This window comes from Crinia signifera, chromosome 2, assembly GCF_055691185.1.
Source record: "Crinia signifera chromosome 2, ASM5569118v1, whole genome shotgun sequence".
Lineage (NCBI taxonomy): Eukaryota > Metazoa > Chordata > Amphibia > Anura > Myobatrachidae > Crinia > Crinia signifera.
The window spans coordinates 339,506,520-339,533,940 of NC_139218.1; the positions used below are offsets into that span (position 1 = coordinate 339,506,520).

The 27,421-nt window shown below is 46.1% G+C and overlaps 1 protein-coding gene across 2 annotated transcripts; it reads left to right on the plus strand.

The window, feature by feature from the left end:
- The first annotated feature begins 4,036 nt into the window (after nucleotides 1–4,036).
- NFE2 (nuclear factor, erythroid 2) lies at nucleotides 4,037–25,971 on the plus strand. 2 transcript variants are annotated; one of them, XM_083171259.1, is made up of 4 exons: nucleotides 4,037–4,671; nucleotides 6,087–6,133; nucleotides 21,808–21,971; nucleotides 24,762–25,971. In XM_083171259.1, the coding sequence occupies exons 3-4, from the start codon at nucleotides 21,903–21,905 to the stop codon at nucleotides 25,800–25,802; spliced, it is 1,110 nt and encodes a 369-aa protein (XP_083027385.1). In that variant the 5' UTR covers nucleotides 4,037–4,671; nucleotides 6,087–6,133; nucleotides 21,808–21,902; the 3' UTR covers nucleotides 25,803–25,971. The 2 variants fall into 2 exon arrangements, with proteins under 2 accessions (XP_083027385.1, XP_083027384.1); XM_083171258.1 differs by lacking the exon at nucleotides 6,087–6,133.
- The last annotated feature ends 1,450 nt before the right edge of the window (nucleotides 25,972–27,421 follow it).

The following is a 27,421-nucleotide window of genomic DNA, read 5'->3' on the forward strand; positions in this document are numbered from 1 at the left end:
GCGGAACTACCATTGGTGCAGCAGGTGCATTGCACCGGGGCCCCTGAAGACTAAGGGGCCCACTTCTGCCACCCACTGCTGTGTGGCATATTGTGAACTTGGTTTGGAGTGGAAGAGGAGGGCCCAAAAATGTAGTTTTGCACCTGGGCCAACCACTCGTAAGTTCCGACACTGGTATGTATACTATCAGAAGCAACTCCCTGGTTAGGTACGATCACTGGATCTTGCTTGTTGCTCTGATAAATATGGTTCTTGAAATGTGGATACCCTTTCATGTGCAAGGTTAAGTAACACCCACTCCCCACCCCCTCTCTCTCTTTTTTTTCTCTTCCTCCCCTTTTTCTTTTCCCCTTCCCCCCTCTGTTCTTTCTTTTTCTGTGTTACCCCAATCATATTTTGATGATTGTTTGCTGATTTAATACAAAAACAAAAAAACGACAGTGGTGTTCATAACAGTATATTTTATTTTTATGCTTTATACTATGGTATTCGTTTACACCAAAATGTCTGTAAAAGCATTGTCCAGTTATCTGTCTCATTTTTACTGCAAAAATAAAGAGTTTTTAAAAAAAAGAAAAATGTCAGGATCTGATTGGCTGGTATTTGTATTGTATCTCTAAGCTTTCATAAATTAGCCCCTTTCGGTTTTTCTTTTATATAAATATTGTGTTAATTATTGGTATGCAAATAAAACAAAATAACAGGCACATAAACAATTCATGTACAAAATGGATAAAAAACATACAGTAGGTCATAAGGGAAAATGGTATCATATGATGAGTGGCTAATACGGATCTTTCTAACACAAGAAGATAAAACCAGCCAAACTTTGGAGACGTACACAGCCAGGGTATTAAACCAGTATATTTAAAAATGTAGAACTTTACTAAACAGGCAAAGATGGGGACAATTCCAATTTCCCCCTAATGTTTCCAGTGATTTCCATTTAGAAAACAAAACAACCAACATTGGGGCAGATGTATTAAGCCTTAACAAGAGATAAATGCAAGGGTGATAAGGAGAGATAAATGTCCAGCCAATCACCTGCTAACTGTTATGTTACAGGCTGTGTTTGAAAAAAGTCAGGAAGAAGCTGTCTAGGTCCTCCATAATGGCAAAAGGTCTTGCCACCATTATATGTAATGGGGCACTTCTGATTGAATCGACCAATCACAGGGCCATAAAATAAAGTCATACTTCTATACATTGACATGCTTCACAGGGAAAAAAGTATATTACATGGAGTTTCCAGGTCCCCTTCCCAGTGGTGTAGCTAGGTGCCACGGCGCCCGGAGCAAGGGCATGTTTCGTGTCCCCCCAATTTGTATTAGGTGAGGCTCCTGCACAGTGAAAAGTAGGCAGAGACCAACATTATACCACGCACCGTAATGCCCATTGCACATTTTAGTAAACTTTGTAATTCCAATTACACATAAGCCCACACATGATGCCCATTGCATACTATATAACACTCTGCAATGCCCATGACATACTATATAACACTCCGCAATGCCCATGACATACTATATAACACTCCGCAATGCCCATGACATACTATATAACACTCTGCAATGCCCATGACATACTATATAATGCTCCGCAATGCCCATGACATACTATATAACACTCCGCAATGCCCATGACATACTATATAACACTCCGCAATGCCCATACTATATAACACTCTGCAATGCCCATGACATACTATATAATGCTCCGCAATGCCCATGACATACTATATAACGCTCCGCAATGCCCATGACATACTATATAACGCTCCGCAAAGCACATGACATACTATATAACGCTCCGCAATGCCCATGACATACTATATAACGCTCCGCAATGTTCATGACATACTATAAAACACTCCGCAATGCCCATGACATACTATAAAACACTCCGCAATGCCCATGACATACTATAAAACACTCCGCAATGCCCATGACATACTATAAAACACTCCGCAATGCCCATGACATACTATAAAACACTCTGCAATGCCCATGACATACTATATAACACTCCGCAATGCCCATGACATACTATATAACACTCCGCAATGCCCATTACATACAACACACCATAATGCCGATTACACATTTGACACATAAGTGCCACTTACCTACATGCTCAATGCCAGGGGCTTCATGCTCAATGCCAAGGGACTTCATGCTCGATGCCAAGGGGCTTCATGCTCGATGCCAAGGGGGCAGTAGGGTGCAGTAGGATTCAGCAGGGTGGGTTGGTGTATGCAGTAGGATGCAGCATTGCAGTAGGATGCAGCAGGGTGGGTGGGTGGGTGCAGTAGGATGCAGCAGGGTGGGTGGGTGCAGTAGGATGCAGCAGGGTGGGTGGGTGGGTGCAGTAGGATGCAGCAGGGTGGGTGGGTTATGTGGTTAGGAGGGTGAGTGCAGTAGTGTGCAGGAGGGTGGGTGCAGCAGGGTGGATTGCAGTAGTGTACAGCAGGGTGGGCGGGTGCAGCAGGGCGGGTGGAGGGTGGGAGTACACCATAATTAGACAGCCAGCCGCCCCCCCTGCTTGTGCTGACAGAGACAGTCGATGCACTGCAGCATGTGTTCTGTGCACCCCTCCTCTCTCCTCCCCCCTGCCAGTGTGCACCGCCCGCCCGCTCACGGCTCTCCCCGCTGCGCTGTGTCCGGGAGAGAGATGCGGCTCTCCCCGCTGCGCTGTGTCCAGGTCCGGGAGAGAGATGTGGCTATGTAAAATTCATATCTCCCGCTGGACCGCTAGCCAATAGGCGCTCGCGGTCCAGCAGCCATCAGTTGATTGGCTGCTGGACCGCAAGCGCCCATTGGCTAGCGGTCAAGTGGGACCTGTGAATTTTACATAGCAGCAGCAGTGTGCAGCACGTCTCTCTCACCGGGCAGGCGGGGGAGCTGGCTGGCGGGCGAGCTGGCGGTGCCACAGAACAGCTCCGGCGCCATGCAATCTTCCTGCACCTGGAGCGTGTGCTCCACCGGCTCCGCCCTCGCTACGCCTCTGCCCCTTCCTGACCATCATAATCAGGAGAATGGAGGCACATTTATGTATTTACAGTTTCTTATATAGCCGGGGGGGGGGGGGGGGTATCGCTTTACAATTGTAAACAAAGATAAAACAAACTGGGTAACAACAGACAGTCTTGGAGGTAAGAGGGCCCTACTGCAAGCTTACAATCTATAGATGGTACATATTTAACTCTGTATTGGTGGACATAGGGGAGAGGCACAGAATATTGTGAGGTTATTGGAAGGAGAGTCTTGAAATTGGTTATCTTCATGTAATTTGTGTGCATGTGCTATAATGTCTTATTAGATACCAATCAGACGTTTCAGTGATCCAGGATATCTCCTATTTGGTTATTCCACTGACCTTTATGTCATCTTAAATATTATTTATTTATTTATTAACAGTTTCTTATATAGCGCACACATATTCTGCAGCACTTTACAGAGGATATTTGAACATTCACATCAGTCCCTGCCCCAGTGGAGCTTACAATCTATATTCCCTACCACATGTACACGCACACACAGACATTCTAGGGTTAATTTTGTTGGAAGCCAATTAACCTACCTGTATATTTTTGAATTGTGGGAGGAAACCGGAGTACCCGGAGGAAACCAACGCAAGTACGGGGAGAATATACAAACTTCGCACAGTTGAGCCATGGTGGGAATCGAAACCATGACCTCAGGGCTGTGAGGCAGTAATGCTAACCATTACACCATCCGTGCTGCCCAAACATGCATTAATAACAAATAAAATAGCCTTCAGCAGTATGACATTAATACAAAACAGTGACAGTATGACATTAATACAAAACCCAAACACAGTGCCCTATAACTGTCCACAGCCCAGGAGAAAGCTGACATGCCAATTACTGTAAGTTCATTTTTATCTGACTTGAACAACTGTCCCTAATCTTTGCCTATGGAGCTCAGCTACTGTGGAGGAGGTAGCTGTGATCAGGAGGGTGTGGAGAAACGGAGGGTGGGGAGAGGATGCCACTGTCTTAAGTTTGTGGTTTTACATCCTAATACAGCAAGCACCGATAAGCAGTGTAGGACTATGTGCAGAGACCATTCCCAGTGACATGGCCAGGACTCTGGAAGAATGGAGACAGGGAGGTAAGAGAGGAAACCTTGAAGGTGTGTGTGAGAAAAAGTGAAAAGGGGAGCAGATGTGGACCATAACAATCTTATAAAGTGACAGGGTGGTAAAGAGTCATACGTGTGATAGATAGCTGGAGCTAGGGAGAGGAAGGTGATATACAGCAGGAAATAGGCGCAAAAAGGAACAAGCTGGCAATTTAGAATCTTGACTGAAAAAACAAAACAAATAGAAGACAGAGTGGCAGTGAAACGAGAGGCCTTGCAGTGGCAATTAATAGGGGAATGGTGAGGCTGGTGGCCAGCGACAAATTACCAGAGGAAGGCAAAGAAGGAAGCAAAGGACAATGAACTTTGACAACTGACACAAACAAAGATGACAGAGGCACATGGCACTTCTGCAGAGAAAACACTCAATAAAGAAAGTCAGCGTAAAAGACAAACCCCTTGAGTCTGATGTGGAACCGCTTTATAGAAGGAGACATTTTCATTCTGGAGTCGAACAATTTGGAAAAGCTTCAGCTATTCATTGGATAAAATGTCCCTCAACATTTAGGTAAGATTGTGTTATTTAATCAATGTGCTGTTTACCTACAGTAGACCAATACAACACAGCTGAACTTTTTAGCAGGGGGGAGCAAAATTTATAGTTACACCACTGGTCCTGTGATATTAACCAATATCGCTGGCTAAATAGTCGCTGAGACCATATCACCCGTGTTTTTTTAGTGTGTACAAGGCGATAAATCGTAAGGAGCGGACTCCCGCAGCCAGCCCGTAATGGTCGCTGGTTGCAGAGCATGCAAGCCGTGCTTGCAGCGGGCGGCCCTTGGTGGACTCGCAGCCTTGCGAGTCAACCAGAATAAGATCCAAGGTCTATATTGAATACTAGGGTGTTAGTCACTATAGAGTCCTCTGCGCTCTATATTTACCCGATATATTTACAGAGTGTATTCTTAAGGTGGCCATACACACGCAGATTTATCTTCAGATCTGGCTGGTTGGAACAAAATCCTGGTTATGGATGAGAGCAAATGACAGTTGACCATTTGCTTGGAAATGCTGGAAAACTGACAAACTGTCACTCATCCATAACCATGTTTTTGTTCCAACCAGCCAGATCTGAAGATAAATCTTACTAGTGTATGGGCACCTTTAAGGCCGCCATAAACTATGCGATTTGGCCCCGATTTCACCCGATCCAGATGGATCGGGCAGTGAAATCGGACCAAATCGCAGGTTTTGACACCCGGTCCAACCCGATGCGCGGTCCTGTGCGCATCGGGTCAGAGTCGGGACGTCGGACCGGCTGCACATAAGATAAATCTTATGTGCAGCCGTGGGGACTCTGAGGACTCCGGCGAGGGAGGGGGGCGGGAGACGCCGGCGAGGGAGGGGGGCGGCAGGGGGAGCCGGAGCAGGGAGCTGTCATGCTCCGTCCGGGTAGGGGGGGGGGACACGCCGCTAGTAGTGCGGACGCTGCGGGAGACACAGGCGGCAGTGACATAGAGCCGGGCGGGAGGAGCCGGGAGCTGTCAGCACTGAAAAAAGGCCATACAATGAATGGGCAGCCTGTGATTGGCTGAGCGCTCTCTCAGCCTGTCAGCAATTGGCTGAGAGAGCGCTCAGCCAATCACAGGCTGCCCTGTGTGGGCTTTTTTTTTTTTCAGTAGTGACAGCTCCCGGCTCCCCCCGCCCAGCTCTATGTTACTTCCACCTGTGTCCCCCGCAGCGTCCGCACTACTAGCAGAGTGCGTCCGTCCCCCCAGCCGCCTTGCAGCATCCCCCACCCGCCACCTCGATGTCCCCGGCCCCCCTGCTCGCTCCACATTGCAGCTCCCTGGGAGCTGCAGGGGGAAATCAGGTCCGACTTGTCCTTAGGACAAGTCGGACTAATGTATGGGGGCCTTTAGTGTACTCAGTAACACAACTTTAATAGTTTTGCAATAACTGAAAAATTTGTATTTCTAGAATATGAAGCATCATGAATGAAAGTGACCAAGTAAAACCAGACTCAGGTAAATTTACTACAGCTTCTAAAAATGAAAAGATACGATGTTGCTCATAGAAACCAATCAGATTCTGTCTATCGTTTTCTAGGATGCAATAGAGAAATGATAAACAGAATCTGATTGGTCATGGGCAGCATCACTTCTTTTCATTTTTAGAAGCTTTAGTAAATGTATCCCATTGTTTCTGACAGTGTTCATTTGATTCATTCCCTAATGAGCAAAACCATTCTGCACTGCAGGTGGGGCAGATGTAACACGTGCAGAGAGAGATTAACTGGACATACACATGTCCGAATCGGCCACTTTCACCCGATTCCTATGGATCGGGATGATAAATCGGGTGAAAAGTGGCTAAATTGGATGCGTTTGCCATGTGATATGATTCAATGTGCAATCCCGTGCCCACTGGTCGGAGTCGGTGGTCAGAGCTGCTTGCACATCCATTCTCCAAATCAGCTGGCCTCCCCGCATCGAGGGAGCTGGATCACATGCGATATATCACATGCAAAAAGACCGCATGCGATATACCTGACCTTCCCGGACGTCTCAAGGTGGATCGGCTGCTACTTTTCCGAGGGGAGAAGTCGCAGTAATGTATGGCCAGAGTCAGATTTGGGTGGGTTGTGTTCAAACTGAAATCAAAATTGCAGTGTAAAAATAAAGCGTCCAGTATCTAGCCAGCACAGAAACAAAAAAACTGACTTGATTGCTTAGAAATTAAGCAGGGATTGCTCTGTGTGTACATCTGCCCACGCAATGCCATCACCTGACTAGATTGATACTACATGCAGTATCAATCTAGTTAGATCGCCAGTGCAGAGAACATTGGTCAGCACATAGAGCTCAGCACATATTGCTGGTGTATAGCATGTGTATAAAGAGAAGAGTTGATAACTAATGGTGTGTACACGCGGTCAGATGTGCCTTAAGATCCTATCCACGATCCGATTTGCATCCAATCTTGACTCTATAGTGCAGATCTGCACTATATAGACAAGGCAGTCAAGACTTTCTGGCTTCCGATACGTGAACGCGCATCCGATTCCGATCCGATGTTGACTATATCGTCAACATCGGAAAGGAAATCGGACCGTGTGTACACACTATAAGTTATCTTAAGGCTGCTTGGTATTGAGATATTGGGCCAAAAGCAGCAACCACAATAAGGGGGTCGTTACACCCCTGAGAGGGCAAAACAAAAAGTGGGTGAGTTGCGCTAAATAAAACTGCAGGTTTGCAAATCATGTAAATAAACAATAAAAATTGCATGTTAGCTCTGTGTGTTTCCAATAACTGAGTTACAGTCACCTTTAATGCCCATCAGGCTAATTGGTCTTCTGGTGTCCCTTCCTTTTAGGCCCAATTGGATGGTTTTAAGGTTGCCATAAAACTTGTGCCAGTGATGGTAATGGTTACTGGGTATTATGTTATTCCTACCCAAACAGATGTTTTACAGTTTACCCGTTTGTGTCCGGCTTCTTAGAGAGGTGGTGTTCCTCTACAATAGGTGCTGCCGTAGTCGGGCTGGGGGGTCCAGTTGTAGTAGGTGGCATATTTGAAGATCAATCAGTGATGTAGTGCAGGCTGGTTGGCTAACTTGCCAGGGTTGATATTGGTGATGTAAAATGTCACAGCAACAGAGTGTCCAAGCGCCAGTGGCCAAAGCGTTTCGCTGCCTTAGTAGCTTTTTCAAGGTGTGAAAAAGCTGCTAAGGCAGCGAAACATGTTGGATGTTGCCACCCACTCACATTCTCTATGTACATATGATATGGACTAGTCATCATTATCATGATGCATTTGCATTTATACAAGGTACAAGAGTTACGCCTCCAAACAGGCATATACTCATTGGGTTCCAATTTATAGATAGAAGGTCAATATGTCAACACTATATGGTAAACATACATTAGGCCGACACAGTGGAAAGGTCAACAGTTAAAAGGTAGGCAGCGCTGAAGGTTCAAAAATATAACATGGCAATGGTTGACACATATGGTCAACTCAAGTTTTTGGGGGGTTTTCCACATATTTTTAAAAATTTTGCTTGATTTGCTATCCATGTGGAGTAACAGAGCGCAGCATTCCACCTTCACCAAAGAATGGGCCCATGAGAGTATGCGTGCACAAAAATTGTGGTTGCATATAATGAAACATAGAAAATAACACCCCAAAATGTTTCTATCTTTCCCATGTTGACCTTTTGACCCGGTCAACATAATGCATGTCGACTATATGGGGCCGACCTTATGACTGTCTAATGACTGTTGATCTATACCCATATCTATGTACATCCACATTGCTTGCAGTTGTGTTGTCATGCTCTCATTGGCCTATTTCCTAGGTGAGAATGCCCCATTACACTTTTTTTTTTTATCAAAATAGTTGACATACAATATAACAATCAAGAAAGAACAATGAAGTATAATGTACATAGCAACTCATGATTAGCCTCATAGAGGTCTTTATTCTAAGCCTCGGAAAGAGATAAAACCCTAGCCAATCATCTCTTAGCTGCTCAAAATATCAGAATATGTAAAATGCAAGGGTTGTGCACTGGAAAATGTAGTCAACTATTAATATTTTATAGTTATAGCAGAAAAACAGTAAAATAATAATAATAATGATATTGAAATGACTCCACAAAGGTGTGAGTGTGAGTACGGTACTAGAATAGAGCCTCTTCTCATCTCTTCATAGACCTAAGTATACAACATTTCTCCCCTTTTATAAAAGGCCTACTACACTAGAGATTGACTCCAGTAGAACTACCTGTGAACTTTATCATTCCATAGGAGCGCTGTGTGACACACGTAAAGACGGGTATGGGTAAAAACTGGACCAGGACAAAACCCCCAGACCACCGGACCGGACATCAAACTCTGCATTTTGGAGCTTGTAGCGTCCGGTCCAGGGGGTGTCCTGTCCGGGGCTGACTTTGACACCTGTAACCAGGTAGAGGAGGAGGGGTAGAATAAAGGCTCCCTGTATGGTCCGATCATGTAGCAAAAACTGGACGGTCTGGACCACACAGGGAGGCTGTAATCTCTCCTCCCCATGTCCCAGGTGATAGCTATCACAGGGACCCCCCCCCCCTCCCGGACAAGACACCCCCGGACCGGACCCTACAAGCTCCGGACTGCAGATTTTGATGTCCTGTCCGGCGGTCGGGAGTCAAGTCCGGGTCCGGTTTTTACATAGTCCCCGTAAAGACTTTTTGTTGTGTATGCTAGGATGTGCAGCTGGAGAGCCAACATAACAGTGCTATAACAAGGGCTCACGGCTCTCTGTGCTGGCCCTGCCTTCTTTGCATTACATCACATAGAGACAGCAGTGGGACGCTGTGGAGGCACTACTGCCGCGCTACTGGCTGCAGGGTGCTGCTTCACGCGCCCTGCAAGCCAGAAGAGCCTCTGCACTTGGTGCGGCGCACCGCTCGCCAATATGTATTTCCGGCCCTGTACATAAGCAACTCAATTACACAAGCATTTCGTTTTTTCTTTGTGTCCACCAAGTGAGTAATTATGTCGCTACAGTAATCTCATCTCAAGAGAATGGTTTATGGATGGAACCATTGATCCCTATACTGTTGTCTCTGATATAATTTGCATATACTTCCCTCCCAATGGTTACATTACAATTACAGAGCAACTAAAAGGCCGTTATTTTGACAATTTACAAATGGTTATAGCAGTAAAGTAAAAAATAACAGTCAGTAAGATAGTTTCCAATGTCATTTTGCCGTGGGATAAAAACTGACCACACGAATGGCAAATGCTTAATTCCTAGGATCAATTTTCTAAACTGTTCTAATTCTTCTTTTTATAACTTCTGGTAGCATTTATTGTAGGAGAGGCATTTATAACACTCGCTTGCTGGGGAATTCCATTACCTGACTGCTCTGACAGTGAAACAGTATCCCATTTAATGGGAAAGTAACGTAACTGTTCCCACGGCTTAGCTATAACCTACATTTATCTACATTAACCTTCTGCTGCAGTTTAGAGCATACCTTGACATTTTATCCAAATCTTTCTGTGGGGAGCATTTGTCCTGTACTCGTAACTGAGCACAGTGTGGTGACATCTGTAAACATAGGTAGCATACTCCCTGGTCCATCTACCACACACTGCTAGGTTAATACAGATCCCTGTGGACATCAAGTAACAACTTTACAAATATGGTTATGCGGACTAGTATTAATTACTTTAGTAAAAAGTCCAGTTTACAACTTCTCATAAGCAATGTACAAATGAATGAGACATTTAAGGCCAGAATCAATTGTCATATCGCGCCTGTTCTCCCATCTAAAGTGACAAGAGATTGCTGGGCGATATGCAATTCATCTTTATCTTCATGCTGACCAAACTAACGGGCACGATTCAAAAACTCCTGTCTACGTGACCAAACGGGTGGTTTTACAAGCATTTTGGCTCACCACCCAGAACAGAGCCATACGCTCCCGAACAGCGCTACATTTAAATAGCTCCACTGGGCTCCCTCTACTGGACTATGTCGATTATAGAAAGGGATCTCCTGGGTGCAAGTGGACAAGAGGCCCAAAATGTCCCAAATAAAGGGTCCATAGACATGTATTACTTTTTCAAAGAGTGTTTGTGAGCAAAAACAACTCGCACAATTATGATTTACACCTACTGTATGTGACAGGTTTCATGGATAGCTACCCATTTCTTTAGATGAGGAAACATGCTCTAGTTGTGGATAGGTAGAGCAACAGCTGCATGGAAGAATTCAAATAGACAAAACAGGCTCCAATCCATGGGTCTTATTCTGGTTCCCTCTTAGAGGCAAATTCCTTCTCAAATGGACAAAACCATGTGCACTGCAGGTGGCGCAGATGTAACATGTACAGAGATAATTAGATTTGGGTGAGTTATTTTGTTTCTGTGCAGGGTAAATACTGGCTGCTTTATTTTTGCACTGCAATATATATCTCACTTTGGGCGGGATGTATTAATATACATAGCCGCCCTTCGCACGGCAGCCGCTGCTAACATATGCGGCCAGCATCGGGTTGCGGTGACGGAGACCCCCACGATACCTGTGATGTGGTCTGCGGGGGTCTCCGTCACCTCCCGGCGGCTGCCAGCGTCCCCCTGCGTCTCCTCCTCCCCCCTGAAGCCGGATGTCCTCCCGGCTGTGACACCAGGGGGAGGAGGAGATCAAAGGAGGACGGGAGGGGGGGGGGGTGCGCGGATGGTGGGCGGCGAAAGAAGCCCATAGGCTTCTATAGGGTATCGCCACCCTGCCTAGCGAAAACGGGGCGGACGGGTATTGATACATAGGAAAATGCGGTAAAACTGGTGTTTTACCGCATTTTCCCTTTAGTACATCCCGCCCTTTGAAGAAAAGCCCCACCAAATCTAATTCTCTATGCACATGTTATATCTGCTCCACCTGCAGTGCACATGGTTTTGTCCATTTGAGAAGGAATTTGCCTTTAAGAGTGAACCAGAATAAAGGCCCCATGTGAGAATACTTGGAATCTGCTCATACACTATCAAGTCACTAATATTCACATAGTATGTAAGCATATTCGAAGCATCTTCATAAGGATCGCATCCTAACTTTTGATCTTGCAAGCAGGGCTGTTACTTGTACTTGCCAGTCTAATTTAATTTTTTTTTGCATTTTTAGACATACCAGGTCATACTTGCCTACCATCCAGGAATAGCCAGGAGGCTCCTGAAAATAGAGTCCCTTCCTGGCCCCCAGGGAGGGTGGGCAAGTCTCCGGCATTCAGTCCAAGGCCCCCGCCACTCCCAGACCTGCTGAAAGAAATTTGCAGGTCCGCAGGAGGGGGCAGGACTAAAATTATGTGAATTGCATCATTTTAGCCCCACCCCCTCCTAGCAGACCAGCAAATTGCAGAGTTTGTGTGACTTGGGGGAGGGGCTTTGTGACCCCAGCCTTATCCCCGCCCACCGAAATGCAAATTTGGTTCTCCTCTCTGTGCTTCTCTCGGAGAAGCAACATCAAAAGTCGGCAAGTATGTGCCAGGTGCCATTTCCCCAGTATGGCCTCCTTTGTGAGCAGTTTTGAGAATTTTCACACAACCACTTTCAGTTATTAAAATGCAATATCTGTGCATCTTCTAGTCACACCATTACCTCCCCGCGTCATGTCCTGTACATTGTAGCAGCTTTCTATGTACACAAATGTATACTAAATATCTGTTACATGCACAAATAGTGCATGCACAATTTCCTAGAACTATAATAAGGGCACTGTGTGGCTTCTGATAATAAGAGTTATCTACTAAGTGCAGGACATAGAACGGAAGGGAGCAATAAAAAATAGATCGTACGAGGCAGGAATGTGAAAGTGGCAGCCAGAAATTAAACTTGGGGATGTGGAGACATAGATCCTTGAATATGCCTGCAAACCCTTATATAGGTATTGATTAACGAGGTCCTCCCCAATACTGTGGAATGGTGAGACTCCCATACATAGGACAGTCACTGTTCTCCAGCTAATATCTGACCATGCAATGCTGCCAGGAGAAATAAGTATCACGGATTCTGGTTCTTCTCTTTCTGCATCATCCCCATCACTTCAGACTTTGGGGACGATTCAGATTTGATCAGGTCCCAATTCACCTTTGATGGTGGAGGTCTGCGCTTGCCAAATATGCTAATGTTCATGCCTCAGGAGCCTTTAACCTTTGGCGAGTTTGCTCACTGATGGGTGGGCAGGGGAAGGTAGCGGGGTCCGCCTAGCATTACATGGGTGTACCCGCAAAAAACGGTGGGCGCGCACATAGAAATGCAGGACAGGCACATCGGAAGGCAGGCGTGTCCATGCCTGCTTGGGGCGGGCGGCTGACTCCATCTCCATCCAGGATAAAAGTGTTCACTTACTTTCATCTCGAAAGGGAGGAATAATCAATCGATGGTGATTGACCATCGAATGATTTTTCCTCCTTGCGGCCATATGCAAGAGGATGTGTAAGCATATTTATCTGCTCGCATGCTACTGTGGGATTTGTTCGGCGGGGGTAGGGGGGATGAATTGGTGGGACAGTGTTTGCCTGCTCGCGTTGGTAGTGAATATATGCTGCCTGCCAGGTGTGAATTGGGCCCTTTGTCCGAATAATCAGATCGTCTGTGCTGCATATTTGTGTATGGATTATTAGACAGTGTCTAGATAAACAGTCAATAGGGACAAAAGGTCAACAGAGTTAAAATAAAAAAGGTAGACACATGAAAAGGTCGACATTAGTTTTTAAAAAAAATGTTGGTGTCAATGTTGACACTGCTAACCTTCAGGCTGCATGGATGTCTTGCTGTCCCATCTTGATAAGAGGCGGAAACGTTGTTGGATAAAGGATTATTCCATATTTCAAAATATTTTAATATTTCAATGAGGTATCTTGTATTTATGTTGTATAAGAACATGAAATACACACAAATATATGTTATTTTTAGATGAAACAAGTTCTCAAAACATAAAACAAAGTTTGTGTCCGATCTCAGGCACTGAAGCTGAATGCCAAACAATCATTTTCTTACACATATTTAGTGCCAGTCACAGATGTCCCCAGTAGTGCCAGTTACATATCATGTCCCCAGTAGTGCCAGTTACATATCATGTCCCCAGTAGTGCCAGTCACAGATGTCCCCAGTAGTGCCAGTTACATATCATGTCCCCAGTAGTGCCAGTTACATATCATGTCCCCCGTAGTGCCAGTTACATATCATGTCCCCCGTAGTGCCAGTTACAGATCATGTCCCCAGTAGTGCCAGTTACATATCATGTCCCCCGTAGTGCCAGTCACAGATGTCCCCAGTAGTGCCAGTTACATATCATGTCCCCAGTAGTGCCAGTTACAGATGTCCCCATTAGTGCCAGTTACATATCATGTCCCCCATAGTGTCAGTCTCAGATGTCCCCAGTAGTGCCAGTTACATATCATGTCCCCAGTAGTGACAGTTACAGATGTCCTCAGTAGTGCCAGTTACATATCATGTCCCCAGTAGTGCCAGTTACATATCATGTCCCCAGTAGTGCCAGTTACAGATGTCCCCAGTAGTGCCAGTTACATATCATGTCCCCCGTAGTGCCAGTCACAGATGTCCCCAGTAGTGCCAGTTACATATCATGTCCCCAGTAGTGCCAGTTACAGATGTCCCCAGTAGTGCCAGTTACATGTCATGTCCCCCGTAGTGCCAGTCACAGATGTCCCCAGTAGTGCCAGTTACATATCATGTCCCCAGTAGTGCCAGTTACAGATGTTCCCAGTAGTGTCAGTTTCAAATCATGTCCCCAGTAGTGCCAGTTACAGATGTTCCCAGTAGTGCCAGTTACATATCATGTCCCCCGTAGTGCCAGTCACAGATGTCCCCAGTAGTGCCAGATACATGTCATGTCCCCAGTAGTGCCAGTTAGAGATGTTCCCAGTAGTGCCAGTTACATATCATGTCCCCAGTAGTGCCAGTTACATATCATGCCCCCCGTAGTGCCAGTCACATATGTCCCCAGTAGTGCCAGTTACATATCATGTCCCCAGTAGTGCCAGTTAGAGATGTTCCCAGTAGTGCCAGTTACATATCATGTCCCCAGTAGTGCCAGTTACAGATGTTCCCAGTAGTGCCAGTTACATATCATGTCCCCCGTAGTGCCAGTCACAGATGTCCCCAGTAGTGCCAGTTACATAACATGTCCCCAGTAGTGCCAGTCACAGATGTCCCCAGTAGTGCCAGTTACAGATGTTCCCAGTAGTGCCAGTTACATATCATGTCCCCAGTAGTGCCAGTTACAGATGTTCCCAGTAGTGCCAGTTACATATCATGTCCCTCGTAGTGCCAGTCACAAATGTCCCCAGTAGTGCCAGTTACATATCATGTCCCCAGTAGTGCCAGTTAGAGATGTTCCCAGTAGTGCCAGTTACATATCATGTCCCCAGAAGTGCCAGTTACATATCATGTCCCCAGTAGTGCCAGTTACAGATGTCCCCAGTAGTGCCAGTTACATGTCATGTCCCCCGTAGTGCCAGTCACAGATGTCCCCAGTAGTGCCAGTTACATGTCATGTCCCCAGTAGTGCCAGTTAGAGATGTTCCCAGTAGTGCCAGTTACATATCATGTCCCCAGTAGTGCCAGTTACAGATGTTCCCAGTAGTGTCAGTTTCAAATCATGTCCCCAGTAGTGCCAGTTACAGATGTTCCCAGTAGTGCCAGTTACATATCATGTCCCCCGTAGTGCCAGTCACAGATGTCCCCAGTAGTGCCAGATACATGTCATGTCCCCAGTAGTGCCAGTTAGAGATGTTCCCAGTAGTGCCAGTTACATATCATGTCCCCAGTAGTGCCAGTTACATATCATGCCCCCTGTAGTGCCAGTCACATATGTCCCCAGTAGTGCCAGTTACATATCATGTCCCCAGTAGTGCCAGTTAGAGATGTTCCCAGTAGTGCCAGTTACATATCATGTCCCCAGTAGTGCCAGTTACAGATGTTCCCAGTAGTGCTAGTTACATATCATGTCCCCAGTAGTGCCAGTCACAGATGTCCCCAGTAGTGCCAGTTACATATCATGTCCCCAGTAGTGCCAGTCACAGATGTCCCCAGTAGTGCCAGTTACAGATGTTCCCAGTAGTGCCAGTTACATATCATGTCCCCAGTAGTGCCAGTTACAGATGTTCCCAGTAGTGCCAGTTACATATCATGTCCCCCGTAGTGCCAGTCACAAATGTCCCCAGTAGTGCCAGTTACATATCATGTCCCCAGTAGTGCCAGTTAGAGATGTTCCCAGTAGTGCCAGTTACATATCATGTCCCCAGAAGTGCCAGTTACACATCATGTCCCCCGTAGTGCCAGTTACATATCATGTCCCCCGTAGTGCCAGTCACAGATGTCCCCAGTAGTGCCTGTTACATATCATGTCCCCAGTAGTGCCTGTTACAGATGTCCCCAGTAGTGCCAGTTACATATCATGTCCCCCGTAGTGCCAGTCACAGATGTCCCCAGTAGTGCCAGTTACATATCATGTCCCCAGTAGTGCCAGTTACAGATATTCCCAGTAGTGCCAGTTAGAGATGTTCCCAGTAGAGCCAGTTACATATCATGTCCCCCGTAGTGCCAGTCACAGATGTCCCCAGTAGTGCCAGTTACATATCATGTCCCCAGTAGTGCCAGTTACATATCATGTCCCCAGTAGTGCCAGTTACAGATGTCCCCAGTAGTGCCAGTTACATATCATGTCCCCCGTAGTGCCAGTCACAGATGTCCCCCGTAGTGCCAGTTACATATCATGTCCCCAGTAGTGCCAGTTACATGTCATGTCCCCCGTAGTGCCAGTCACAGATGTCCCCAGTAGTGCCAGTTACATATCATGTCCCCAGTAGTGCCAGTTACAGATGTTCCCAGTAGTGTCAGTTTCAAATCATGTCCCCAGTAGTGCCAGTTACAGATGTTCCCAGTAGTGCCAGTTACATATCATGTCCCCCGTAGTGCCAGTCACAGATGGCCCCTAGTAGTGCCAGATACATGTCATGTCCCCAGTAGTGCCAGTCACAAATGTCCCCAGTAGTGCCAGTTACATATCATGTCCCCAGTAGTGCCAGTTAGAGATGTTCCCAGTAGTGCCAGTTACATATCATGTCCCCAGAAGTGCCAGTTACATATCATGTCCCCCGTAGTGCCAGTCACAGATGTCCCCAGTAGTGCCAGTTACATATTATGTCCCCAGTAGTGCCAGTTAGAGATGTCCCCAGTAGTGCCAGTTACAGATGTTCCCAGTAGTGCCAGTTACATATCATGTCCCCAGTAGTGCCAGTCACAGATGTCCCCAGTAGTGCCAGTTACATATCATGTCCCCAGTAGTGCCAGTTACATATCATGTCCCCAGTAGTGCCAGTCACAAATGTCCCCAGTAGTGCCAGTTACATATCATGTCCCCAGTAGTGCCAGTTACATATCATGTCCCCAGTAGTGCCTGTTACATATCATGTCCCCCGTAGTGCCAGTTACAGATGTCCCCAGTAGTGCCAGTTACATATCATGTCCCCCGTAGTGCCAGTCACAGATGTCCCCAGTAGTGTCATTTACATATCATTTCCCCAGTAGTGCCAGTTACAGATGTTCCCAGTAGTGCCAGTTACATATCATGTCCCCAGTAGTGCCAGTTACAGATGTTCCCAGTAGTGCCAGTTACATATCATGTCCCCCGTAGTGCCAGTCACAGATGTCCCCAGTAGTGGCAGTTACATATCATGTCCCCAGTAGTGCCAGTTACATATCATGTCCTCCGTAGTGCCAGTCACAGATGTCCCCAGTAGTGCCAGTTACATATCATGTCCCCAGTAGTGCCAGTTAGAGATGTTCCCAGTAGTGCCAGTTACATACCATGTCCCCAGTAGTGCCAGTTACATATCATGCCCCCAGTTGTGCCAGCTACAGATGTTCCTAGTAGTGCCAGTTACATATCATGTCCCCCGTAGTGCCAGTCACAGATGTCCCCAGTAGTGTCAGATACATGTCATGTCCCCAGTAGTGCCAGTTAGAGTTGTTCCCAGTAGTGCCAGTTACATATCATGTCCCCAGTAGTGCCAGTTACAGATGTTCCCAGTAGTGCCAGTTACATATCATGTCCCCAGTAGTGCCAGTCACAGATGTCCCCAGTAGTGCCAGTTACATATCATGTCCCCAGTAGTGCCAGTCACAGATGTCCCCAGTAGTGCCAGTTACATATCATGTCCCCAGTAGTGCCAGTTACATATCATGTCCCCAGTAGTGCCTGTTACATATCATGTCCCCAGTAGTGCCTGTTACAGATGTCCCCAGTAGTGCCAGTTACATATCATGTCCCCCGTAGTGCCAGTCACAGATGTCCCCAGTAGTGCCAGTTACATATCATGTCCCTAGTAGTGCCAGTTACAGATGTTCCCAGTAGTGCCAGTTACATATCATGTCCCCAGTAGTGCCAGTTACAGATGTTCCCAGTAGTGCCAGTTACATATCATGTCCCCCGTAGTGCCAGTCACAGATGTCCCCAGTAGTGCCAGTTACATATCATGTCCCCCGTAGTGCCAGTCACAGATGTCCCCAGTAGTGCCAGTTACATATCATGTCCCCAGTAGTGCCAGTTAGAGATGTTCCCAGTAGTGCCAGTTACATACCTTGTCCCCAGTAGTGCCAGCTACATATCATGCCCCCAGTTGTGCCAGCTACAGATGTTCCTAGTAGTGCCAGTTACATATCATGTCCCCCCATAGTGCCAGTCACAGATGTCCCCAGTAGTGCCAGATACATGTCATGTCCCCAGTAGTGCCAGTTAGAGATGTTCCCAGTAGTGCCAGTTACATATCATGTCCCCAGTAGTGCCAGTTACATATCATGTCCCCCGTAGTGCCAGTCACAGATGTCCCCAGTAGTGCCAGTTACATATCATGTCCCCAGTAGTGCCAGTTAGAGATGTTCCCAGTATTGCCAGTTACATATCATGTCCCCAGTAGTGCCAGTTACAGATGTTCCCAGTAGTGCCAGTTACATATCATGTCCCCAGTAGTGCCAGTCACAGATGTCCCCAGTAGTGCCAGTTACATATCATGTCCCCAGTAGTGCCAGTCACAGATGTCCCCAGTAGTGCCAGTTACATATCATGTCCCCAGTAGTGCCAGTTACAGATGTTCCCAGTAGTGCCAGTTACATATCATGTCCCCAGTAGTGCCAGTTACAGATGTTCCCAGTAGTGCCAGTTACATATCATGTCCCCCGTAGTGCCAGTCACAGATGTCCCCAGTAGTGCCAGTTACATATCATGTCCCCAGTAGTGCCAGTTAGAGATGTTCCCAGTAGTGCCAGTTACATATCATGTCCCCAGTAGTGCCAGTTACATATCATGTCCCCCGTAGTGCCAGTCGCAGATGTCCCCAGTAGTGCCAGTTACATATCATGTCCCCAGTAGCGCCAGTTAGAGATGTTCCCAGTAGTGCCAGTTACATATCATGTCCCCAGTAGTGCCAGTTACAGATGTTCCCAGTAGTGCCAGTTACATATCATGTCCCCAGTAGTGCCAGTTACATATCATGTCCCCAGTAGTGCCTGTTACATATCATGTCCCCAGTAGTGCCTGTTACAGATGTCCCCAGTAGTGCCAGTTACATATCATGTCCCCCGTAGTGCCAGTCACAGATGTCCCCAGTAGTGCCAGTTACATATCATGTCCCCAGTAGTGCCAGTTACAGATGTTCCCAGTAGTGCCAGTTAGAGATGTTCCCAGTAGTGCCAGTTACATATCATGTCCCCCGTAGTGCCAGTCACAGATGTCCCCAGTAGTGCCAGTTACATATCATGTCCCCAGTAGTGCCAGTTACATATCATGTCCCCCGTAGTGCCAGTCACAGATGTCCCCAGTAGTGCCAGTTACATATCATGTCCCCCGTAGTGCCAGTCACAGATGTCCCCAGTAGTGCCAGTTACATATCATGTCCCCAGTAGCGCCAGTTAGAGATGTTCCCAGTAGTGCCAGTTACATATCATGTCCCCAGTAGTGCCAGTTACAGATGTTCCCAGTAGTGCCAGTTACATATCATGTCCCCAGTAGTGCCAGTCACAGATGTCCCCAGTAGTGCCAGTTACATATCATGTCCCCAGTAGTGCCAGTCACAGATGTCCCCAGTAGTGCCAGTTACATATCATGTCCCCAGTAGTGCCAGTTACATATCATGTCCCCAGTAGTGCCTGTTACATATCATGTCCCCAGTAGTGCCTGTTACAGATGTCCCCAGTAGTGCCAGTTACATATCATGTCCCCCGTAGTGCCAGTCACAGATGTCCCCAGTAGTGCCAGTTACATATCATGTCCCCAGTAGTGCCAGTTACAGATGTTCCCAGTAGTGCCAGTTAGAGATGTTCCCAGTAGTGCCAGTTACATATCATGTCCCCCGTAGTGCCAGTCACAGATGTCCCCAGTAGTGCCAGTTACATATCATGTCCCCAGTAGTGCCAGTTACATATCATGTCCCCCGTAGTGCCAGTTACATATCATGTCCCCCGTAGTGCCAGTCACAGATGTCCCCAGTAGTGCCAGTTACATATCATGTCCCCAGTAGTGCCAGTTAGAGATGTTCCCAGTAGTGCCAGTTACATATCATGTCCCCAGTAGTGCCAGTTACAGATGTTCCCAGTAGTGCCAGTTACATATCATGTCCCCAGTAGTGCCAGTCACAGATGTCCCCAGTAGTGCCAGTTACATATCATGTCCCCAGTAGTGCCAGTCACAGATGTCCCCAGTAGTGCCAGTTACATATCATGTCCCCAGTAGTGCCAGTTACATATCATGTCCCCAGTAGTGCCTGTTACATATCATGTCCCCAGTAGTGCCTGTTACAGATGTCCCCAGTAGTGCCAGTTACATATCATGTCCCCCGTAGTGCCAGTCACAGATGTCCCCAGTAGTGCCAGTTACATATCATGTCCCCAGTAGTGCCAGTTACAGATGTTCCCAGTAGTGCCAGTTACATACCATGTCCCCAGTAGTGCCAGTCACAGATGTCCCCAGTAGTGCCAGTTACATATCATGTCCTTAGTAGTGCCAGTTACATATCATGTCCCCCGTAGTGCCAGTCACAGATGTCCCCAGTAGTGCCAGTTACATATCATGTCCCCAGTAGTGCCAGTTACAGATGTTCCCAGTAGTGCCAGTTACATATCATGTCCCCAGTAGTGCCAGTTACAGATGTTCCCAGTAGTGCCAGTTACATATCATGTCCCCCGTAGTGCCAGTCACAGATGTCCCCAGTAGTGCCAGTTACATATCATGTCCCCAGTAGTGCCAGTTACATATCATGTCCCCCGTAGTGCCAGTCACAGATGTCCCCAGTAGTGCCAGTTACATATCATGTCCCCAGTAGTGCCAGTTACATATCATGTCCCCAGTAGTGCCAGTTAGAGATGTTCCCAGTAGTGCCTGTTACATATCATGTCCCCAGTAGTGCCTGTTACAGATGTCCCCAGTAGTGCCAGTTACATATCATGTCCCCCGTAGTGCCAGTCACAGATGTCCCCAGTAGTGCCAGTTACATATCATGTCCCCAGTAGTGCCAGTTACAGATGTTCCCAGTAGTGCCAGTTACATATCATGTCCCCAGTAGTGCCAGTTACAGATGTTCCCAGTAGTGCCAGTTACATATCATGTCCCCCGTAGTGCCAGTCACAGATGTCCCCAGTAGTGCCAGTTACATATCATGTCCCCAGTAGTGCCAGTTACATATCATGTCCCCCGTAGTGCCAGTCACAGATGTCCCCAGTAGTGCCAGTTACATATCATGTCCCCAGTAGTGCCAGTTAGAGATGTTCCCAGTAGTGCCAGTTACATACCATGTCCCCAGTAGTGCCAGTTACATATCATGCCCCCAGTTGTGCCAGCTACAGATGTTCCCAGTAGTGCCAGTTACATATATCTGATATCTGGATAAGAGATACCCAACCTATACATTATATACATACATACATATATATACACACACATACATACATACATATATATATATATCATATATATACACACACATACATATATATATATATATATATATATATATAGACACACACACACCATATAAAATAATAAATTACAATGTATACCCTTTGTAATATTATATTGCTAAAAGTCTGTCTCTGCTGTTCCTTAATTAGATTTTTTTCTTTCTTCCTTTGAAGGTGTTGTGTACAGAGAAGTACCATGAGCGGTCGAGTTTAGTATAATGCCTTATGTCCTCCATGTAAAGTCCAGATCTGGAACACTTCTGCCATAAATGGGAGAGCAAGGTGCTGAAGACATGGATCTTACCTGGCAAGAGATCTTGTCTATAACTGAACTACAGGTCTGTGGAATTCTGTTTGCAGTATTCACTATGCACAAACCTTTACCACAAACATATAATAATCATGTAAGTTAAGCTTCATACACACTGGGCCTTATTCTAGTTCACTCTTTCTGACAAAATCCTTCTTAGATGGACAAAACCATGTGCACTGCAGGGGGGCAGATGTAAAATGTGTAGAGAGAATTAGATTTGGGTGAGTTATTTTGTTTCTGTGCAGGGTAAATACTGGCTGCTTTATTTTTACACTGCAATATAGATCTCACTTTAAAGTAAAACCCCACCCAAACCAAATTCTCTCTGCACAAGTTACATCTGCCCCACCTGCAGTGCACATGGTTTTGTCCATCTAAGAAGGATTTTGTCAGAAAGAGTGAACTAGAATAAGGCCCACTATGTGATCCCCACCAACATTAGTGGCAGTGGCCATGCTACATGGCTCTTATTAACGAGGTCCTCCCTCATCTGTACATTCAGGACGAGAGAGAATGTTGTTAACGATATTGCACGTACTGGGTGAAATAGTAAAAGATATTGCTTAAAAGGGCCCTTCTGAGCCATACAGATGTAGCAGGTCTTATTGTTGCTGGCGATCCGCCAGCAACACGGCTCTCCATCTGACTGAGACGCACGCGCGTCTCAGTATCCGGGCTGCTAGGCGGACGCAATCCTGTCCGCCTCCCGCTTCAGAGGGCTGCGGGGGGGGGGGGGGGGGGGTGTGTGTGCGGGGACCCGGTGTAGACACTGGGCGACCGCCGATACGGGACACGCGCGCACCTCGTGCGCGCGCGCGTCCCCTTCCGGCATACAGATGGCGCAGGGGATGGCGGCTGGCGTCGCCATCGCCATCCCCTGGGTAGATAAGTCCCGCTCCATCTGTATCTTTTACTATATTGTCTAGTGTGTATGGGGTTTTAGGCAACGTGCTCTTTTTATTGTGAATGTAATTTTTGCCCTGGCGACTTGTACACAAATTGCACCGATGCAAGTGTAGATGGGGAGTGTGGGCACTGCAGCAAGGCCTTCGGTACCGATGCACTAATCTGTACATGCATGAACGAAGGGCGCATGCATCATTGGAGGCGTGTCCGATATCGCCCAGGAGTGCCAAAATTAGGAATATTGCTAGTCATATTGCCAATTATGCATATGTATGTGCTGCAGCTGCAATAGAAAAGTTTTTGTGTGAAAAGTCAATTAGAATGCCCAAGAAGACTTTGCTGATTAATTTTAAGTATGACACATTGGGGGAAATTTTCTAAGATGGGAGATCTATTTCACATGGGATGTTGCTATGGGCAAATATACTTTTTATTTATTTAGCCCCTCCTAGAAGATAATAGATAGTATCTGATTGGTTGCCCATAGCAACACCCCATGTGTGACTGAGTCTGTATATGGAGCACAAAAGAACTTGTATTGAAAAAAAAGCTGCTACATGCGGCATTCTGTCTGTGTACACGGATGTTCAAGTGTCCTATATACAATTAATCAGCACAGTCTCCTTGTGCAACCTAGTCACAAAGGGCCTTATTCTAGTTCACTCTTTCTGACAAAATCCTTCTTAGATGGACAAAACCATGTGCACTGCAGGGGGGCAGATGTAAAATGTGCAGAGAGAATTAGATTTGGGTGAGTTATTTTGTTTCTGTGAGGGTAAATACTGGCTGCTTTATTTTTACACTGCAATATAGATCTCACTTTGAAGTAAAACCCCACCCAAATCTAATTCTCTCTGCACAAGTAACATCTGCCCCACCTGCAGTGCACATGGTTTTGTCCATCTAAGAAGGATTTTGTCAGAAAGAGTGAACTAGAAAAAGGCCCATTGTGTTGTGGAAAATATGCATTATAAGCACAAAAGTCTCCCAGATTCTTACACAACCTGGCGTGCCATGAGGGGTTGTTGGGTGTAACTGCAGCTAAAATGTATTAGGACATATCTCTAATACAATAACCTTTTTGTCCCTCCCACTAAACCACAATTAGCCAACATCTTTTTACTTAAACCCATCAAAATAGAATGTAAAAAGCAGCAGTCTGAATCAGTCACTTAATTTGGCAGTATGTATGGTGTAATGGTTAGCATTACTGCCTTGCAGCACTGAGGTCATGGTTTTGAGTCTAACCATGGCCCTAACTGTGTGTAGTTTGTATATTCTCCCTGTGCTTGCGTGGGCTTCCTCCGGGTATTCCAGTTTCCTCCCACGTTCCATAAATTTACTTGTTAGGTTAGTTGGCTTCCAACAAATTAACCCTAGAATGTCTGTGTGCGTGTATATGTGGTAGGGAATATAGACTGTAAGCTCCACTGGGGCAGGGACTGATGTGAATGTTCAAATATTCTCTGTAAAGTTCTGTGGAACACTTAATAAATAATTGGGGAGGGTTTCTGTAAATCACTTGGTTCAAACCAGGGCTATTTTTGTGCAGGCTCCAGCAGGAACTGAGGCCCTTATTCTAGTTCACTGTTTCTGACAAATTTTTTCTTAGATGGACAAAACCATGTGCACTGCAGGTGAGGCAGGTGTAAAATCCCACCCAAATCTAATTATCTCTGCACAAGTAACACCTGCCTCACCTGCAGTGCACATGGTTTTGTCCATCTAAGAAATATTTTGTCTGAAAGAGTGAACTAGAATAAGGGCCTCAGTTCCTGCTGGAGCCTGCACACAAATAGCCCTGGTTCAAACTGTTCAGGTCCATTTTTTTCATGCCTGGTTAAGATTTATCCAAATACAGCATTGAATGAAAGCCTTTTATGTTGAACCTTGTATTGTGTTTCTTCAGGGACTGGATATGCAGCCAGATTCTACATATCAAGCAGAGTATGGATGTTCTGCCCCCATGCTGCCCTATCCTGGATGCAATTCTGTAAATTTCGCAAGAGAAAGCATGGTACCATCTGCAAGCAATAATATGGAAAATTATGCTAGATCTTATATGGACACAATATCTTCTCAATCTCAGCATCCACCGATCCCACCCTTTGCATCTGGATATGGCCAAACCTCATACACAGAAATGTTGATATCGTCAAGTATCACTCAGATGGGGGCAACGAACCACTATCCCTCTAAGCTTCTCGCCATGAGTGGTATGAGTGCACCAATAGACAAGATATTTATGCTCGATGCCAACAGGAGCACCGGCCATCCACAGTGCCAGCCCTGTAAAGGCCAAGATGATTTTGAATCAGATTCTGGTTTGTCTTTGAACTTTAGCGATGGAGAATCTATGGAAATAGAGAATTTAGATTCCCATCGGCTGCAGTCAGAATATATGAAAATAATTCCTTCACATGGCTACCAACATGCTTTGAAACCAAATCTCACAAAGCCCATAACGGAACATAACATCCATGAAACCCAAACGTATGTTGCATCGCTGAATCAAGAACTGGTCTGCGGTCGGGATGAGCGAAGGGCAGCTGCCATGCAAATCCCTTTCCCGACAGATAGGATTGTTAATCTGCCCGTGGAAGATTTTAATGAACTTCTGTCTTGCTACACATTAACAGAATCACAGATGGCTTTAGTCAGAGACATTCGCAGACGTGGCAAAAATAAAGTAGCTGCTCAGAATTGCCGCAAGCGCAAGATGGAGAACATTGCCGTCTTGGAAAGAGAAATAGGGCAGCTCAGGACAGAGCGTGAAGGATTACATAGGGAACGAGAGGAGGTGGAAAGAATAATGGGAGAACTGAAGAACAACTTCAGTGTGCTTCAACAAGACGTTTATTCTATATTAAGAGATCGGGGCTGTCACCTTGACCCAGAAGAACTTATGTTCAAGCAAATACTGGGTGAGGGTTCATTCTCTGTCAATTAGATTTGACTTTCAAATGTTTACTCTCATTCACTGTTACATCAATCTTTCAACCCACCTGTCTTCAGAGAACACTGGCCGAAAAGCACAAATCCCAATTGTTATTTACTGTGTATTTGTCAAATGATTATAGATTCATTTAACTGCAAAATAAATACCCGTTACACCAAAATGTAAGGTCCATCCCAGGCCACCAAATACAGGTTTCAAGTCATGCCAATGAGGCTTTAAATCAGTTTACACCAAAGGTGAGGCCTCTTCTCTGCTGGTGTGAAGGTGCGTACACACGGGGGCGATTTTGTATAATATCGCGGGAAATATGGTCGCTAAGCGACCATATTGCCCACGATGGGAGTGTGTACCGGCGATATATCGCCGGGTGCGCGCTCCCGTTTTTTCCCCGTAGTAATCGCTGGTCGCAGGAACATGCTCCTGCGACCAGCTGATTACCACTGCCGGGCTCCCCCGGCAGTTTCTTTTTCAACAGCGACCATCTCTGGTCGCTGATGAACAGGAGAAACTGAGCAATATATTGCTCAGCCATATATTGCTGAGCAATATATCTCCCCCGTGTGTACGGGGCTTTAGAGATGATCTCTTCTCCAAGTGCTAGTGAGCAGGCTCAACACAGATTATCCCTCCCCAGCGAACCGTTAAGGTGCCCATACACGCACCAATCCTGGCGGTGCGATCTGTGCTTTGAGGTGTGCACTCCCGCAGCACCTCATCGCACAGTACAAAAAGTATGTGGGGCACCTTTAGAGTTGGAACCCCACTGTTAAAAACGGCAGTTGACTGTACTCCTGAAAGTCTACCATCAGCCATTTATTTTCACACAAAGGTCTCATCACTCTGTTTCACATGTGATTAATTGTATTACACTGTTTTGGGCTGCTGGCTAAGAACTGAGGATGCAGTACTTCATCAGTGGGATTATAGCCAGTCTACAGTGCTGAAAGTATGATAGGGCACTTACATTATCCAAGGTCTCTTACAGCCTGTGCAAAGACAGTAACAGAAAATAGGATTTTGGTACTTACCAATAAATCCCTTTCTCTTTCATCCATATGGTACACCGGGAGTCTTAACGATGGGGTATAGATCGCTGATCACGTTACAATTATTGTATACAATATTGTATACAATATCGCATCTCATCGCATCTCATCGCATATCGGTTTTGCGATGAGATCAGATGAGATGAGATCTAGTACAAAAAGTATGTGCTGCACATACTTTTTGTACTAGATCTCATCTCATCTCATCTTATCGCAAAACCAAGATGCGATATTGTATACAATAATTGTGACGTGTATGGGCACCTTAATGCTAACCATTACACCATCCATAGTTGCTGTCTATCAACTGCCTAACAGGAGTGAGGTCATGGGTTTGATTCCCACCATGGCCCTAACTGTGCGGAGTTTGTATATTCTCCCCGTGCTTGCGTGGGTTTACTCCGGGTACACCTGTTTCCTCCCACAATCCAAAAATATACAGGTAGGTTAATTGGCTTCCAATAAAATGAACCCTAGAATGTCTGTGTGTTCATGTACATGTGGTAGGGAATATAGATTGTAAGCTGCACTGGGGCAGGGACTGATGTGAATGTTCAAATATTC

What these genes read in the sequence shown, in the direction of transcription:
- NFE2 (XM_083171259.1), top strand. Translation starts at nt 21,903, where the DNA reads ATGGGAGAGCAAGGTGCTGAAGACATGGATCTTACCTGGCAAGAGATC. An exon ending in TGTCTATAACTGAACTACAG is followed by an intron (nt 21,972 to 24,761) that starts GTCTGTGGAATT and finishes GTGTTTCTTCAG; the next exon opens with GGACTGGATATGCAGCCAGA.